We start from the raw sequence: 17,391 nt of genomic DNA, 5'->3' as shown, positions 1-17,391 counted from the left end.
TTACCATTCCAGAAAGCAATCGGTTTCAAAATAGAAGGTTCTAGAAAGAGAGGTCCGTCAGTTTTCGAGTGAATGAAGTTATTTTAAAAGATTGAACTGTTTCTAATACTCACTGGTTCTCCAGGTTGAGAGAGATGGTTTGGCATGGTCCTTAACAGCCGCCAAATGTTGTTGCATTTTCTTCTTCCAACTGTGATCTTCAGATCTCAACCTTCAGAGTAGCTAGACTAACAGATGGGAGTCACTGGAGCTGGGCTCAACCAATCATTTTTGTTGTTGTTGGTGGTGGTTTTTTAAACTACATTCCCAAAGCATTTTAACAGGAAAGCCTCTGCAGGTGTTGCTGGAATGCCCGGATGACGTATTAGAGGAAGGAAGGAACCTCAACCGAGTCTCACACGAGACTAAAAAGATAATTCAAGATGACATGCTAAAACTACAATGTTTCTGTAAGAAAATAAATAAGCATGTTTTACCACTCTATGGTTTCTTAGATGAGACATAGAAGGAAAAAAAAAGACACAACAGACTTCACCAACATAGAATTTACGTAGTAAAGGGGTCTACCAGGAATTCTATGAGGGGTGTGAGGGGTCCCCTCCCTCTCACCGCCTCCTGCACCGGTGTCTGACCTGGAGGGGGGGAGACAAAGTGAGGAGGGAAGAAAGAGTCCACACACTCCCAGGCCCACCAACTTCCCAGGTCTTCTCACAGGTGAGACGCACCCCGGCAGCCAGTCTGCCCTTCACTTACGACACGGAGCAAGGAAGACCCAGGGCTCTATGAAAATTTCTTTAATTTTATCTTTTGGAAATACACTTTTCATTTTTATTTTCACGATACAAAAATGTTCAATATCTAACGAGCTACTGGAAGCAGACCTGTGGAAGGAGGTCCGGGATGTGCTGTTTCGCCTCGTGATGCTCACATCCAGGTTGGGGTTCACCATGGGGTTCACCTCCTTTCCTTCCTCCTTCCCCCATACTCCCTCTCTCTCCCTCTCCCGCTCTCTCTCTCTCTCTCTCTCTCACACACACACACACATTCCCTGTAGGGTAGGAAGCTCTGCTAGACATTGACAAACCACTAGATTTTCCTTCTTGAACCTCTCTCTCTCTCATACACACACACACACACACACACACACACACACACACACACACACACACACACAACACACATATGCCACACACACACACACACAGGGAAACACCAAGCAAGGATGAGCAGTAGAGACTGTAGGGCACCCACTTAGAACAGCACCCACTTAGAACAGCACTGGGTGTTCACTGGACCACTCCCAGGAGAAGCTGGCACGGCCGGAGAGTAACAGTAATAAATATGGCCCAGGCCCATGCGGGCTCCCCCAGCGACCAACCCTGCACCCTTCCCATTGGAAACAAGCCTGATGGATGGATGTTTTCAGGCAGCCGTGGTGGGAGGCTGAGGCCCTCGGGAGCCATGTCCTTGGCCTCTGACCAGCCCACAGACAGGGACGGGAAGGTAAGCAGGAGAGGGCTCAGGCCTGACCTGAGACCAAGACACCAGAAGTGGGCTCTGTTCCCGCATTAACCTGCAAGAAAGCTTCCCGGGAGCAGAAAATGATTAACGGGTTAGTACAGGAATGCGCACGCTCATGACCGCCCACAGCTGTGATGTGTGTCCACAGTTAGTTTCGATTAAAATGAGAGGGAGGGGGGAAGAGAAAAAAAGCAACAGCCACCAAAGTAAAAACCGGAGACACTCGTGGTTTTGCCTCTTCCACACCGTGGCTTTAGTGACACAATGTGGTATGGCTTCCCAGCGTGCCGGCGGCGGCTCCTGCTCAGGTCTCCGTTACCAGGTGTCCGGAACCTCGAAGAGCTTGGCCGGGCTGTCCGTGCAGCTCCCTGGAGGGGAAGGAAGCACCGCGTGAGCGAGGGAGGGCGACCTGGGAGGACGCATGGAGGAGCCGGCTGGCGCTGCGCCCTGCCCGACATGCATGCATCTTCAGGTGGGCAGCAGGGCAAAGGTCACAGCCCCAGCAGCCACGTGGAAGTCACCCATTGCCGCGGGTGGAGTGAGGAGCTTCCCTACCCTGCCCCAGTTCTGTTCTCTCATTTCCAGAGTTTAAACAAGGGCGCGCAGGGGTGCACACACACGCAATCACGCTGGGTGCCGGGTTCATGGGTAATCTTCACTCACGTCCACCCACTGTCGCCAGCAGCCACACACACACAGACCAGAAAGACATGGCAGAGCCACGCTGCTAGCAGGTGGCTAGCTGCTTCTGTGGCGCCGAGCTTCCCTGGGGACCCGGGAATGTGGGTTTCTGTGTGGGGAGGCACAGAGACACCCCAGGGGCAGCAAAAGGGAAGCGTGCCAGCCAGGGCCCAGAGATCCCAGAATGGCACAGAAGCTGCAGCCACAGCGTTCCCCACTTGGTTGAGGCTGGCCGAGTCCATCTCTATGATGGAAGAGATCTTCCTCCCCAAGTCTGAAGCCTATCTTTTCCATGCACGCCATTTTCTGTCAGTGCTAAGGCAGAGTGTCTAACGTCTGGGTCTGTGACCCACCCAGGGAGTGCAGGCTCATAGAGCGAAATGTGCGGGCCGGGTCGGCCGCACAGAGGCTGCTGTGCACTGATGAAGCTGTCCAGGGAAAACCAGCCTAGCCACCCTCCAAGCCAAAGCCCAAACCAAAGCCTAGATGTCCGTCGGCTGGGAGAATGGATAAGCCAACAGCCATAGACCCTTAAAGTGGAATATTACTCAATAATAAAAAAAATGAACCAATGATGCAAGCAACATCACAGATGTCAAATGCATTGTGCTGGATAAAGGAAGAAGGATCGAGGTTGGATTGTGTGTGTGAAAAGGTTCTGGAAAAGGCAGTGTGCCTCAGAAGCCAGGTGACTTGCTGCTGACCACCTGTGACAATGCTCTGACACTGGAGCCTTTCAGAGGGTTACCCTGACCACACCGCCACTCACGCCCTCTGGCTCCTGCTCAACACAGGTCCTCCACAGGCTGGAGCTTCAAGCCCTCTTGAATCCCGGGGTTTTACTCAAGGGGCTGAAGAAGCACAGTCATCTTTTCAACAGGTCTGGCTCCTGTACTCTTGACCGACATATGGGCAGCACAGGCCAAAAGGAGGAGAGTGCCGGAAGCAGCCAGTCAGAGGGTCCAGTGAGCTCGACCCCGTACGCAGGCCTTCCTGGGTAAGGGGGAGAGGGCCAGGAAAAAAAGCCCGTCTCCCAGGTTCAATTAAAACTTGTCATGACATCCTTTTCCCTATTTTGGCAGCACTGACAGAGAAGCACAAACTCAATCTTTTTTTTTTTTTTTAAAGCTCCAATCTTTTTGTTTTTTGGTCAGTCATGGGGCTGGAACTCTGAGCCTGGGTACTCTCCCTGCGCTCTTCAGCTCAAGGCTAGCGTTCTACCACTTGAGCCACAGCACCACTCCAGTTTTCTGGTGGTTTATTCGAGATCAGAATCTCACCGACTTTCCTGCCTGGGCTGGCTTTGAACCATGATCCTCAGATCTCAGCCTCCTGAGTAGCTGGGATTACAGGCGTGAGCCACCAGCCCCTGGCTTAAAAAGCTCAATCTTTTGGCAATAACAGCTTTACTGTCAAAGGGAAGGGGAAGAAAAAAAAAACCTATCTTATTACGGTAGTAGAAGTCCAAAACCTCAAATAATTTATATAAAGGTTTCAGTTAGAATGATGAAAACTGTAAAAGGAGCTAATCTATTAACATAGTATATTTTAAAGATTATGGTGACATAGGAGAAAAATTAAAAAGGCTTGTCTCTGAGAGGAGATAAACTAGAAGCTCCCGAGAGACCAAGCTACACAGGACAGACACCAAGTGGACACAAGCTAAGCATGATTGCTAAGTCATGCTAACATCTAATATTTATTTATTTATTTTGGCATGGTTGAACTCAGGGCCTTGCCCTTGCTGCCCCAGACTTTTTTGGCTTTGTTATTTTTTGAATGGTATGTAGTGTTTTTGCCTAGGCCCAAACTGGACTTTGATCCTCCTATGTATACTTCCTGTGCAGCTGGTATGGCAGGTGTACCCCATTATGTCTGGATATTGTTGAGATGGTGTCTCAGGACCGTTTTGCCAGGGATAGGCTTGAACCTTGACCTTCTCAATCTCTGTCCCCCCAAAGTTACTGCGGTAGAAAATATGAGCAATGTCCAGCTAAATCCCTCATCCTTTTATGAGCACGGGCCAGGGATTAGAGACTTCTCCTAAACTCAGGTAGGAAAAGGAGAGGAGACAGCTCAAGGGGGGTGCCAGGCTCCACGGGAATGGCTAACCTACAACCATCAAGGCTTCCCACAAGAGCCCAAGTTTTCTGTTAAAATGAAACCAGCACAATTTATAAAAAGCACTTGCTGCATTTTTGCTGCTTCTGGGATTTCATTCCTATCGATGAGAGATAGATAGAGATTCAGTAGTCAGATCAGGCCACACAGGCAGAAGGACCAAAGCACATGGAGCTTATAGACTTGGACTTGGGTCTGAGCCCAGCTCCACCGCCGGCTGCTGCCTCCTCCACCTCGGCTGAACTCTAACCAGCCGCAGGCACTGTGTGCAACGGGGGGGAGCCACAGCCACGGGCCTGTGCCTCTGTCATCCCAAGTGCACAGATATGACCGTGATGTGGGGCACACACACGTTAAGGGCTCTGGGCCATCAGCAAGCCACTGACCTCCGGGCCTCGAGTCTCAATCGTGAATTGGACAATGGTGAACACCTCACCGATTCAAAGGGGAGGCCTCCGGTCAAGCCTGCAAGGCGTACTCAGGAGGCTGTGTCACAGGCACTGTCATTGTGACTGCAGTCTGACCAATGACCAGCGTCCCCCACAGCAGGAGTGGCCACTCGTTCAGCCACCCCCTGCCCTTGCTCTGGCCTGCCTGGGGTCTGTGCCTGGAGCTGCACGAGACACGGGGCTGGGGGTCCTGGGCTCTACCTCTGCCTCCAGTACCCGAGTGGCCCCGATGCCTTCTTTCCTAACCTCTCTGAGCCAGCACCACACATCTAAGACAGGGGTGATGGCTCCCCACACCAGCGGGGAGCGGCGAGGGAACCAAGGACAGTAAAGGGGGAGCAGGCGGTAGAGTCTGGCAGGTATACTGCTCAGCACATGGTGATTTCCTGTTTCCCTGCTTCTTACATAACACTGCACAAGGGAGAGATCCGGGTGGTCAGGCATTGCTAGGAGGGGTGGGAATCGTGCAGGAGTGGATCTGGGCAGATGGAACGCACATCTGAAATACCTTGGCTGCTTTGAACACATGACCAGAATCGAAAGCATGAGGCAGGACTTAGCGTGGAGCCCCACGGGAGAGGCCTGGGTACCAGAGCCAAGGCTCTGCCTGCAAGGGGAAACACTGCTAGCATTTCTCCCTAAACACAGGAGCGTCTAGAGCCTTTAGGCAGTACAGACAGCCCAGGGGTTTAGCAAGAACGGCACCAACCTGCCCGAGGAAGCTCTTTCTTCATCCTTTTCAATTTCTTGGCCTTCTTGCGTCCCTCGGAGAGGGGCTCAGCCTCGCACTCAGATTCCTCCCCAGCCACTCCGTCCTCCGAGCCAGCTTCTCTTGCCCCAGGGCTGACGTTCCTCTCTCCCACGGTGCTGGTGGCCGAGAAGCTGAAAGGCACCAAGGGGGACACAGGCTGTTCAGAGGAGCGGAAGGGGACATTCCCTAGCCATCAGCAATGGGGTGATGGCTGGAAACAGGGCCTTCTTATGAACCAAGTTAAAAACTCCCCAAGACCAGCTGGTCAGAGGCTGGCTCTGCCCTGTGCCAAGCTGCTGGGAGTGGCGAGGGCACATTCTGCCAGAACATTCCCGCCCTTGGTTTAATGAAGCTGATGCAGCGGAAGAGTAGAGGATGAGACTTAAATCTTCTAATGGAGTCTCCCCGGGATCTTCAATCCACCGGCTTAAAAGGAAGAGTTTGTGAGCTACAGAATTCCCTTCTTTTCCAAAAAGGTGACTCGTTACATTTATCCTGAGACCTCGGTCCCTTTTGGAAGCTTTATAAGATTTGACATGTTGAATGAAATCAGGTTATGTGTTCTGATTTTCCCTTAACATGTCCCCAGAAATACAACTTCATTACAAAACAAAACAAAACAGTGCTCATGGCCAGTGAACTTTTCTCCTCTAAATGGTCTTGCAAATACTATAGGTTATTTATTAAGAAAAGCATCAAACAAAAAAAATGAAACAACCCTAAATAAAAAGCCACAAGGCAATCCATTTAAAGGGGACAGCACGGTGTGGTGAGAAGACAGTGTGAGCATGCGCCCACGTACCCTCCCTGGACAGCGAATGCTCAGGTGTCCCAGGTAGAAACTGTTCATCCAGCGGTCCCAGGTCTGTTCTGTTCTGCCCAACAGGAGAACAAATGCTTCCTGGTGCCTCTTCTGAGTCACAAGAGACACAGGAGGGAAAGGTCTGGGCGGTTGGCCTCTGAGACTGGCTGGCCTTTCATTTACCCCCTTTCACATCTCTACACAGTTTCTTTTTTGTTGTTGTTCATGCGCTTTATTAAGTTCTTGTTATGTAGCCCAGGTTGGTTTCAAACCCATGAACCGACTGCCTCAGCCACCTGAATGCTGGGACTACAGGTATGTGCTACCACACTCAGCCACACAGACCAGAGCTTCTTGAGAGTGTCTGATTCCAGCTGGAAAATGACTGTGAACTCCCTCATAGCACCAGGGGGGAAACTGCTCAAAGATCAACGGAGTGTGTCTCAGGGGCAAAGGAGCTGGCAGGGCAGCTTTAGCCAAATAATTAAACAGAAATAATAAATGCTAAACTGTTGAAAAAAAAAAAAAAGAACCCACAGATGGATATCATATAAGGATGGAAGGTGAGAGGGAAAGAAAGAATGGGAGGGGAGGGGGAGTGTCCTGATGCACGCACTGATACACGACTAATAAATATATAACTGTGGGCCTCTTGAAACAAAGCAGAGCCATCTTGGCTCATTAACAAACGATCTCATTTGATTAACCCCACCCTCACCCCCTCCCCGCCAGTGGGCCTGGCCACAGGCTTGGAGGCAGTGTCTGGCCTTTGTCATTCCCCAATGTCACTGCAGACCTGAATTGTACATGCTTGGGATGACAGCTGGGATCTTCCATCTGCTGGGTCCAATCAGCTTTCCTTCCTGTTATTACTATTTTTTTTTCATTGGTACTGGGGCTTGAACTCGGCCTGGGTGCTGTGTCTGAGCTTTTTTGCTCTTGGTGAGGGCTTTACCACTTGAGCCACAGTGCCACTTCTGGGCACACGCGTGCGTGCCTCTGTGTGTGTGTGTGTGTGTGTAATTGGGGATAAAAGTCTCACAGATTCTCTAGCCCAGGCTGGCCTTAGAACTGCAATCCTCAGATCTCGGCCTCCTGAGTGGCTGGGGTTGACAGGTGTGAACCACTGGCGCCCAGCCCAATCAGCTTTTCTAGTCTGCTCTTCTGCTGGGCCTCAACACAGGCTGAACTAGGAAGTCCATCAGATGCTCTGTCCCAGGTGTCCACGGCTCCCCTCAGAGCTTCTAAGCCCAAAAGCTTCTCCCCCACACTTCCTGCTCCAACACTCCACTCTCTCACATCTATTCCCAGCCCCTAAGGCTCCCCCAACCCGTGCATCCCATCATACTCTGCTAGAAGGTCTCAAGGGATAACCCAGCCCTTCATCTTTTCTATTTATAGCACACAGGACGTGGTGACAGCACAGGTGTCCATCAACAGGAGAAAACAGGGGGCAATCCACAGTGAAGAAACAAATGGCAGTGCACTCGCACCACAACGTACAGCCTGGCAAGGCAAAGTTGCCACGACAATGTGATGAATCGCCCAAGCATTCTAAGACCATAAAGCCTCCCGGGAAAGAGTGGGTATTTCCTAATTCCATTTATGCGAATTCCAGATGAGGTGAAGCTGGTCTAGAGAGGAAAAACTTCAGCAGGTTTGGACACGAGGAAACTTTCTGGCATGTGTTAGCGCTCTGTTTCTTCACAAGTGTGCAACATTGAGGTGGTGGTTTGCAAAGTGGCCCAGCGGTAGAGTGCATGTCCAGGGCACACAGGCCCTGGGGTCCGTTTCCAGCAACACCAAAAGGAAAAAAAATCAGAAACAACAAGATTATGGATATTTCATAGACAAATGGTTTGATTGCTTTAATTTTTAACATTAACTGAAGAGCCTTGTTAGGATACTCTGCTTTTATCTAACCCCAACTTACTGTGGCATCTATGGCTAATGAGCTCCTGCCTGGGCAGTGCCCACCACAAACTTTAGTGCTCCCCTGCTTCAGGTACTATATTGGGCAGGCCTGACAAGTCCTGATCTCACAGAACTTTTTTTTTGTCAGTCATGGGGCTTGAACTCAGGGCCTTGGTGCTGTCCCTGAGCTTTTTTCATTCAAGTCTAGTGCTCTATCATTTTGAGCCACAGTAGCACTTCCAGTTGTCTGATGGTTAATTGGAGATAAGAGTCTCACAGTCTTCCCTGTTGTCACTGTATTTGATTCCAGTGCCCTGCATCTTGTATATACATTTTTCTAATTTGGGGAGGGAAGGGAAATAACAAAATGCTGAAATAAGGATACTAGATGACCCATTGTAACAATGAGATGTACAAGACACTAGGTTGAAAACCAGCTTTACAACTTTGTGAGGTGGGGAGGGGGGTTGGGGTGGAGAGGGGAGGAGGAGTTGGGAAGGTGGGGAGGAAAGGGATGGTAGGGGAAATATAAAGGAGGGTGTAACAATGCTCGACAGAAAATGAACTTATTACCTTGCTCACATAACTGTAATCCCTCTGTACAGTATCTTTACAATAAAAAAATATTTAAAAAAAAGTTTCACAGTCTTTTTCTTGCTTGGGTTGGCTTCAAACTGAGATCCAAAGATCTCAGCCTCCTGAGATCTTCCACTAGGATGATAGGCGTGAGCCACCAGCACTCAGCTCATAGAACTTTTAAGTGTACAAAGTATGTATGTGAACATTTACAACTTAATTTACAGGTTATTTCTCAGTTACTAATCTTAAGTTTGCTCTGAAGAGATAGTCTCTTGTTTCCTAGGAAAGGTCACTGGTTACTGGGAATTCTGCTGAGAGGCCCTCAGAGGGATCATCGTGCATTTCATGTGTTACACTTGGGTGGCCTCAAACTGCGATCCTCAGGTCTCAGCCTCCCGAGTAGCTACAATGACAGGCGTGAGCACTGGCACCCAGCTTTGCCCCTTCATTTCGGGAGGCTTCTCAGCTTATAAACTTCCCTCCTTTCACATTCGTATGTGACCATTTTTAAGGTACAGATGAGCAAGCTCATCCGGGGGTGGCGAAGCAGTGGGGCAGGCCTGAGACTGTCCCCTCAGTTTTGGGACTGTTTTAGAGCCACGCCATTCTCATTCTCTCAGGTTGTGCTCCCTGAAGGAGCCCAAGACCCTGTAGCCTGCAGCACTCATACTCACGTCTCCATGCTGCCCTGCCTGGCCTCTCCTCACCTCTACCTGGCTGTTCATTGGCTCTTTGTAATTTCTTTTTCTATTTTCTTGCTCTCTCCTCCTACCCTCCCTCCTCTCTCTGTCACTCCCTCCCTCCCTCCCTGGAGAGGGCAAGTTCCACCAGAGAAGAGTGTACGCCCATGTGCACAGCACTTTCAGGGCCTGGCAGGCACTGGGTTCTCTGTCCCACCCCACCCTGTTCAGCTTGCTGAATGGGTAAAATAAATGGAAGAAGAGCGTGCTGTCCCCCCAGAAGCAACAAGGCAAGGGACAAACACTAAACTGTTTCATTCGGTCCTGAATTATATATAATGTTAGCATGGCTTACACTCTATTATATGGGCAACTGACTGCTCCATCAGCTGGATAAAAAATGCTTCCTGAGGGGAAGGAAGGAAGGACAGACACCCACCACTCCCACCCCTAGTGCAGCCTCTCACATCAGAATGAACTGGAAAAGTGTGGGGAGGTGGGAGTTGGAAAGCTTGCTTCTTGTATTCATTCACAAATGCTCAGGCTGAGTGCAGATTCCATGACCACGACTGCTTCTCTGACTCAGGGCATGATCTGGGTGCAAGGTGGGATGTTGGCCAGAATGTGCTCAATTCAGAAGCCACTCCCTCAGAAGTAGGACTATTTCTAATCAAGAATTTGAGTTTTGGGCTGGAAGGTGGCTCAGTGGTAGAGTGTTTGCCTCACATGCATGAGACCCTAGGTTCGATTCCCCATCACCACATAAGCAGAAAAAGGCGGAAGTGGCGCTGTGGCTCAAGTGGTAGAGAGCTAGATTGAGCTGAAGAGCTGAGGGACAGCGCCCAGGCCCAGAATTCAGGCCCCACAACCAGCAAAAAAAAAAAAAAAAGAAGAATTTGAGTTTGACTTGGGTGCAGTGATTCACTCTGTAATCCTAGCTACTCAAGAGGCTAAGATGAGTAGGATTGCTGTGTGCGGCCAGCCTCGGCAAAAAAAAATTTGCAATTCCACCTCAACAGAAAAGTCTGAGCATGGTAAAAGTGTTTGTCATCCCAACTGTATGGAAACTGTAAATAGGAGAATCCTCATATAGATGAGCCTGGGCACAAAAGTTATGCTCTATCTGAACAATAACTGGAGCAAAAAGGGCCATAGCTCTAGCAGTACAATATCTGTCTGGCCAACACAAGGCTCTGAATTCAAATCCCACTTTTATAAAAAAAATGGGAATTTGGGTTTGAAAAGCAAAATTAACATTAAATGTCTGCATGACAGTTACACAGCAATAAAGGACAGCTCTTGTGGAATGAGAGTGTCCCTCTGTGCATATATGAGAGAACTATAGAGCAAAAGAGCATAAATAGGCAAAAACCGAAGCTGAAAACATGTAATGGCCTACGTCAGAGAAAAACTAGCTCTGAGTTACCCAAAATTAACAGTATCACATCAGAATACTTTTTACTAGCCAGGCACCAGTAGCTCATGCCTGTAATTCTAACTACTCAGGAGGCTGAGATCTGAGGACTGAGATTCGAAGGCAGCCTGGGCAGGAAAGTCTTTGAGACGCTTATTTCAACTTAAAAAAAAAAAAAGCTGGATGTAGGACTATGTTTCAGGAGGTAGAGCAGCACTAACCTTGAGGGGGAAAAAAAACAGAGCCCCTGGGCCATCATTCAAGTCCTGGAACTGGCATGCACACATGCGTACACGCACATGAATGCACACACAGACACACAGATAGACACACAGACACACAAATCCATGCCAGGTCTGATGATAAAAATCTGAGATCCTAAACTGGTGAAAAGATACACTATTCTAATGGACTAGAAGAAGATACTATAGGTAAGATAATTCTTCTACAAATGATTGACAGATTCAATGACATTCCAAACAAAGAGCTAGCAGGCTCTGTGTAGAAATTAACAAACTGACTAAAATCTGGGCACCTAGTAGCTCATACATGTAATCCTAGCTATTTCAGGAAGCTGAGATCTGAGGATCATGGTTCAAATCCAGCCCAGACAGGTTAAGTTTATAAGACTCTCTTCTCTCTAATTAACCAGCAAAAAGATGGAAGTGGAGCTGTGGCTCAAGTAATAGAGCACTCACCTTGAGCTGAAGAGCTCAGGGACAGCGCCCAGGACCAGGGTTCAGGCCCCATGACTGACAAAAAAAAATGGGGCTGAGAATGTGGCTTAGTGGTAGAGTGCTTTCCTAGCATGCATGAAGCCCTGGGTTTGATTCCTCAGTACCACATAAATAGAAAAAGCTGGAAGTGACACTGTGGTTTGAGTGGTAGAGTATTAGCCTTGAGCAAAGAAGCTCAGGGACAGTGCCAAGGCCCGAGTTCAAGCCCCAGGACTGGCAAAAAAAATAAAAGAACAAACTTTTTTAAAAAGAAAAATGTGAAAAGCAAATGCAATAACTGACCTCAAGATTCACCACGAAGCAACTACTGCGGGCAGAAGGGCACTGGGTGATGATGGACACCGAGTCCAGAGGTCCACACACAGGCGCGGCCAGATGATTTCTCACAAAGCCACAGTAATCACAACTGCATGTCTGTACCTCTGTCTTACACCATATATAAACATCAACTGGAAATAAATCGTATACCTCAATATAAAACTGAAAACTATGAAACTGCTAGAGAAAATAAGAACATTTTGTGACCTTAGTTTGGGCAGACATTGCTTCTGTAGATATAAAACACATATCACCATAAAGAAACCGAAAGATCTTCAGAGGAAAGACCTAAGATCAAAGGCAGTTTCTCCTGTCACTGTCCAACACAGCAAGACCCTCAGCAAAATCTGCACTTGTACAGAAGGCTTCTGGAACATTCTAGAATATTCCCAGCTAGCAAGCCCTGGTTTCTGTACTACCAGCCACACAGCTAAGGGCAAGGAACTCTGCCTCAGGGGTGGTAGATGGCCAACAATTGAACTGGGCTCCAACTCTCAGCTCGGTGGTGTCACACTGGGTTGAGAACGCACTCGCAGAATTTCTGCTAAGCATGAAGTGTCAGAAAAAGGCCTTCTAGAAAAATGCAAAGGATTTCTACATCTGCCAATTAAAATGCAGGATTTACACGTTTCATACTTTGTTTTAGCTAACACTATTTCAAAGACGACAGAAATAAGCCTAAGTGCGTGTAATTTAGGCAACTCAAACAGGAAATGCATTTAGCTTCCAGACATGGCAAACAGAGAATTTCACTAAGTACTATCTAAATGTGGGGGCGGGGGGGGGCAGTCTGTTATCACAGTACCATACATTTTCACAGAAAATGACGCTACCACACAAAGTACCGAGAAACCCAGCCCAGGTGACCATGACTTCTAAAATGGTGGATAGAGTAAATAATCCAAAGTCAGAGAAATACAGCATTAATTTCCAAATATTCCTGACATTATGAAACATGAAAGCCCCCCCAACACATCAAAAGGCAATGCATGCCACAAGATGACTTTAAACTCGGCCTTCCATTATTTAAAATAAAATCCCGAGTTGCCACGCTACTCTACAGTAAGGCCACAGCAGGCATTTGTCCAAATCCTCAATTTCTGCGACAAGAAGCTTTTCGTGGAAACACTGGCTTTGACTCTGAAGACAGTGACAAAACTTTTCCATAGTTCCTAATTTAAAGAGAGCTATGTCACTGCCAAAAACCTTCTAAATTTTAATGAAGTACAGCTTTTTTTAAACATCAAGGAAAGAAGCCTTAGAGATTAAACTCTAAAAGCACACAGGGCTGGGATGTGTATGAAGCTCAATGGTAGAGATCCTGTCCAACATGTACACAACTCTGGGCTCCATTCTCAGTATCAAATAAATGAAAAGTCCTAAAAATGCACACAGAGATCATTTTTAATACAAACAACTGCTGTGCTTCCCAGCTGAGCTTTGTCCATGTCTGTGGTCCCTACATTTTATACACTGCTACAGTAAAGCAGGCCCCCCCCCCACCTCCACACCACTCTACCTGGATGTCAGGTGTGTTACACCATCCTGCAGATGCAAAGAGAAAGGCTAAAGGAAAAGCATGAGCCTGGCCGTGCACGAGGCCCTAGGTTTGGTCCCCAGCACTTTAACAGATGAAGCAGTGGAGGGCGGCAGCAGGACCGCCCAGGCTCTGTCCCTGGTGCCATTCCATCCCCTCTCAGGGCTACTCTCCACAGTGCTGGTTTCTAATTATCCAGACTCTGTTTCCTCATGGCTGTCGTCTGCCCTCCTCCCCCACACGCCCAGCCTTGCAGCCTTCCCAGCCAGGCTGAACAGACACACATATACCCTATTTTCCTGTGGACTGGCTCCTGCTCCTCTGCTTGAAACCAACCACCCATTCATCAAAGATCAAGACTGGATTCCACGTGGAGTGTAGCGGAATGGGGCCTGGCAGGATTTGAGTGGGTATGACACTGGCCTGGACATTCAAATCTTCTCCCCAACAAAGCAAGGTTGAAAGTTGGGAGGCTTTTCTTAGGCTACTTTACTAGTTACCTTTCTTTTCATAATTTATTCAAATGAGACACGCAACCATGCAAACACGCCACAATGCTGGGAGATGACGCTGTATATCACATGGAGAAGCAGGTGCCTGTGTAGCCAGAGCTAAATGACTTAGCTTCACTGAGATTCAGCCTTCAGGAACAGCTTATCACCCCAGGTTTCACTGAGATGTTATACATAGGTTAAATAAATGAGCACCTACCCTGGTGCCTGGAAGGAAGAATGTGCTTTAATAGATGTTGTACATGTCAGCCTACAAGAAACTCAGAAAGCATGCTGTGTGCTGGTGAGTCTTATCCTGACCAGGCAGGAAAAAGCAAAGAGATGAGAAAGGTAACAGATTCTCTCTCAATACAAGGAGAGTGTTGGTCACCAGTTAGTTTTCAAAAAGCACCTGACCTATCAACAGTCCTGCTCTTGGCTCTGAGGTGGTTTAGTATAACTGAGGAGTCAAACAGCCAGGTGTAGGTAAAGCATGTTTTAACTAAGGAACCACAGGAGACTGAAGGACCTGGTGGTGCCGAGAGCTGTGTTCTAATTGCTGGGAACAATGCCAGGGTGCCTTGCATTGATCTAGGGGACAGTGAGGGGCTCATGTAGACACCCACATTCTTTTTTTTTTTTGGGGTCCGGTCGTGGGGCCTGAACTCTGGGCCTGGGTGCTGTCCCTCAGCTCTTCAGCTCAAGGCTAGCGCTCTACCACTTGAGCCACAGCGCCACTTCCGGCTTTTTTCTTTTTGCTTATGTGGTGCTGGGAATCGAACCCAGGGCCTCAGGCATGCAAGGCAAGCGCTCTACCACTGAGCCACCTTCCCAGCCCCAGACACTCACATTCTTGTAAGATGAAAGAGCATCACCACAGGGGATGGAGAAGACACAGAGAGGATGTGAGGGGAGAGGCCAGGCTTCCTAAATGTATCCTGCTTAGTAGATTCACCCTGCTGCATATAGTGGTTAATGTAACGGTCATGAAAATTTAAATTCTGGAAGAAGTAGCCTCCACAAAAGTAAAAATAAGGCAAGCCTATACCGGGCACTGGTGGCTCACACTTATAAGCCTAGCTATTTGGAAGCTGAGATCCAAGGACTGAAGTTTCAAGCTAGCCTGAGCAGACCAATCAATCTACAAGACTGTTATTTCCCACTAACTAGCAAAACTCCCGGATAAGATGTTTGCCTCAAGTAGTAGAGCACCAGCTATTAGCAAAAGTAAGGCAATGAGAATGCAAAATCTGAAGTTAAAAAAAAAATGTTCACTGTGTTTTTTAGTTTAACCACATAGAAACATTTGTTTATTTTTTGTCAGTCGTGGGGCTTGAACTCTGTGCCTAGATGCTGTCCCTGAGCTCTTCAGGGACAGTGCCTCTACCACTTGAGCCACAGCACCACTTCCGGTTTTCTGGTGCTATATTGGAGATAAGAATCTCACGAATTTTCCTGCCCGGGCTGGCTTTGAACTGAGATCCTCAGATCTCAGCCTCCTGAGTAGCTATGACTACAGCTGTGAGACACTGGCACATGGCTCCACATAGAAATGTTTAAAAGTAAAACTCAGTGGGTTGTTTGCTACCCCCCTCCCAATTTCTGGCCATGCTGGGGATAGACCCAGTGCCTCATACCTGCTAGGCAGGTATTCTAACCACTGAACTACATACACTCCTGCCTAGCCATTGACACAAAAAACAGCAAAGATTTTTCTCAATAATTATGAATAAAGGTAACAATAGTCATCTTGAGACTGTTTTACACACACACACACACACACACACATTTTATAGGGGATAAAGAAAATAAATCCCTTAATATAACTAAGATAAAAAAATTTTCAAGCCAGGCGCTGGTAGCTCAAACCTGTAATCTTAGCTACTCAGGAGGCTGAGATCCAAGGATCTTGTTTCAAAGCTAGCCCAGGCAGGACAGTCCACGAGACTCTTAGCTCCAATGAGCCACCAGAAAACCGGAAGTGGTACTGTGGCTCAAATGGTAGAGTACTTGACTTGAGTTGAAGAGCTGAGGGACACTGCCCAGGACTAGAGTTCAAGCCCACGACTGATCAAAATTAATTAATTAATTAATTCAGCACAATAAAAAAGAAAAGCTGAATTAAAATAAAATGAAGATTGAATACAAATGATATTAGCAATATCAGTATTTCAAAAAGAAAGGAAGACGTTTTTGTTAACTCTTCATTCAAGGGTCTACCACCAATGACCTACTTTCTTTGGTAAGTCTCACCCCTAAGATTTCCATTATCCCCCACTAGTGCAGACAAAAACTTCAAAACATGAGCTTTTGGGGGACAGCTGAGATCCAAACCATAATACCCATTCTCACTCTAAATACAGGATTCATTGAGAATGGACTAAGACAAATATAAAAAGCAAAACATCACTTCTTCAAGAAGAAAATATGAGGAAAAAATAATCACTGTTGCTTTAGAGCAAAGCTTTTTGTTTTTTGTCAGTCGTGGATCTTGAACTCTGGGCCTGGGCGCTGTCCTTCAGCTCTTCAGCTCAAGGCTAGCGCTCTTCCACTTGAGCCACAGTGCCACTTCTGGCTTTTTCTCTTTATGTGGTGCTGAGGAATCGAACCCAGGGCCTCACACCTGCGAGGCAAGCACTCTACCACTGAGCCACCTTCCCAGCCTGAGCAGTTTTTTTTTTTTATGAAAAAAAAAATCCAGCCGGATGCTGGAGGAGATCTGAGGATAGCAGTTTCCAGCCCAGGCAGGAAAACCCATGAGACTCTTATCTCCAATCAACCACCCCAAACTGGAAATAGAGTTGTAGCTCAAAGTGGCAGAGCGCTAGCCTTGAGTATAAAGGCTCAGAGGCAGCACCCAGTCCCTGAATTCAAGCCCTGCAACTGATTAAAAAAAAAAATCCACTAGTCATAAAGGAAAAAAAGTTAATAAATGGAACATTACCAAAGTTAAAAATTACTGCCCATTAAAAGACTTCACAAAAGAAAAATGAATAAGGCTACAGTTTTACAGTCTCAAAAAAACTATACATGCATTGGACAAGGGTTGTATACCCAGGGTACAATAACCAACTACTATAAATTGATAGCAAAAAGATAAATCAACCCAGTTTACAAAGGAGCCAGGACCAAGAGTTAACCAGCCACCTCTGAAAGAAAATAGCTGAACGTGCCAGATGCAGGTGGCTCACACCTGTAATGCTAGCTACCCAGGAGGATGAGAGCTGAGGATTGTGGTCCAGTGCCATCCTGGGCAGGAAAGTCCATGAGATTCTTATCTCCAATTAACCATCAGAAAACCGGAAGTGGAGCTGTGGCTCACAGTGGTAGAGCACTAACCTTGAGCAAAAGAGCTCAGGGACAGTACCCAGGCCCTGAGCTCAAGCTCAACTGACA

The 17,391-nt window shown here is 47.6% G+C and overlaps 1 protein-coding gene across 1 annotated transcript in view; it reads right to left on the bottom strand.

Annotated features, from left to right (window-relative positions):
- Positions 1–779: 779 nt before the first annotated feature.
- Parn (poly(A)-specific ribonuclease) overlaps positions 780–17,391 on the bottom strand; it is a 92,975-nt gene continuing 76,363 nt past the window's right edge. The window contains exons 23-24 of the mRNA XM_042698406.1: positions 5,482–5,654; positions 780–1,889 (exon numbers count right to left, since the gene is read on the bottom strand). Of these exons, the coding sequence (XP_042554340.1) occupies positions 1,837–1,889; positions 5,482–5,654 (226 nt within the window). The 3' untranslated portion in view covers positions 780–1,836. The remainder of the gene's footprint in view (positions 1,890–5,481; positions 5,655–17,391) is intronic.

The sequence above is a fragment of the Dipodomys spectabilis genome, unplaced genomic scaffold (assembly GCF_019054845.1).
Source record: "Dipodomys spectabilis isolate Male_0828 unplaced genomic scaffold, ASM1905484v1 ptg000231l, whole genome shotgun sequence".
Classification (NCBI taxonomy): domain Eukaryota; kingdom Metazoa; phylum Chordata; class Mammalia; order Rodentia; family Heteromyidae; genus Dipodomys; species Dipodomys spectabilis.
This window is presented reverse-complemented; position numbering and strand designations above follow the sequence as displayed.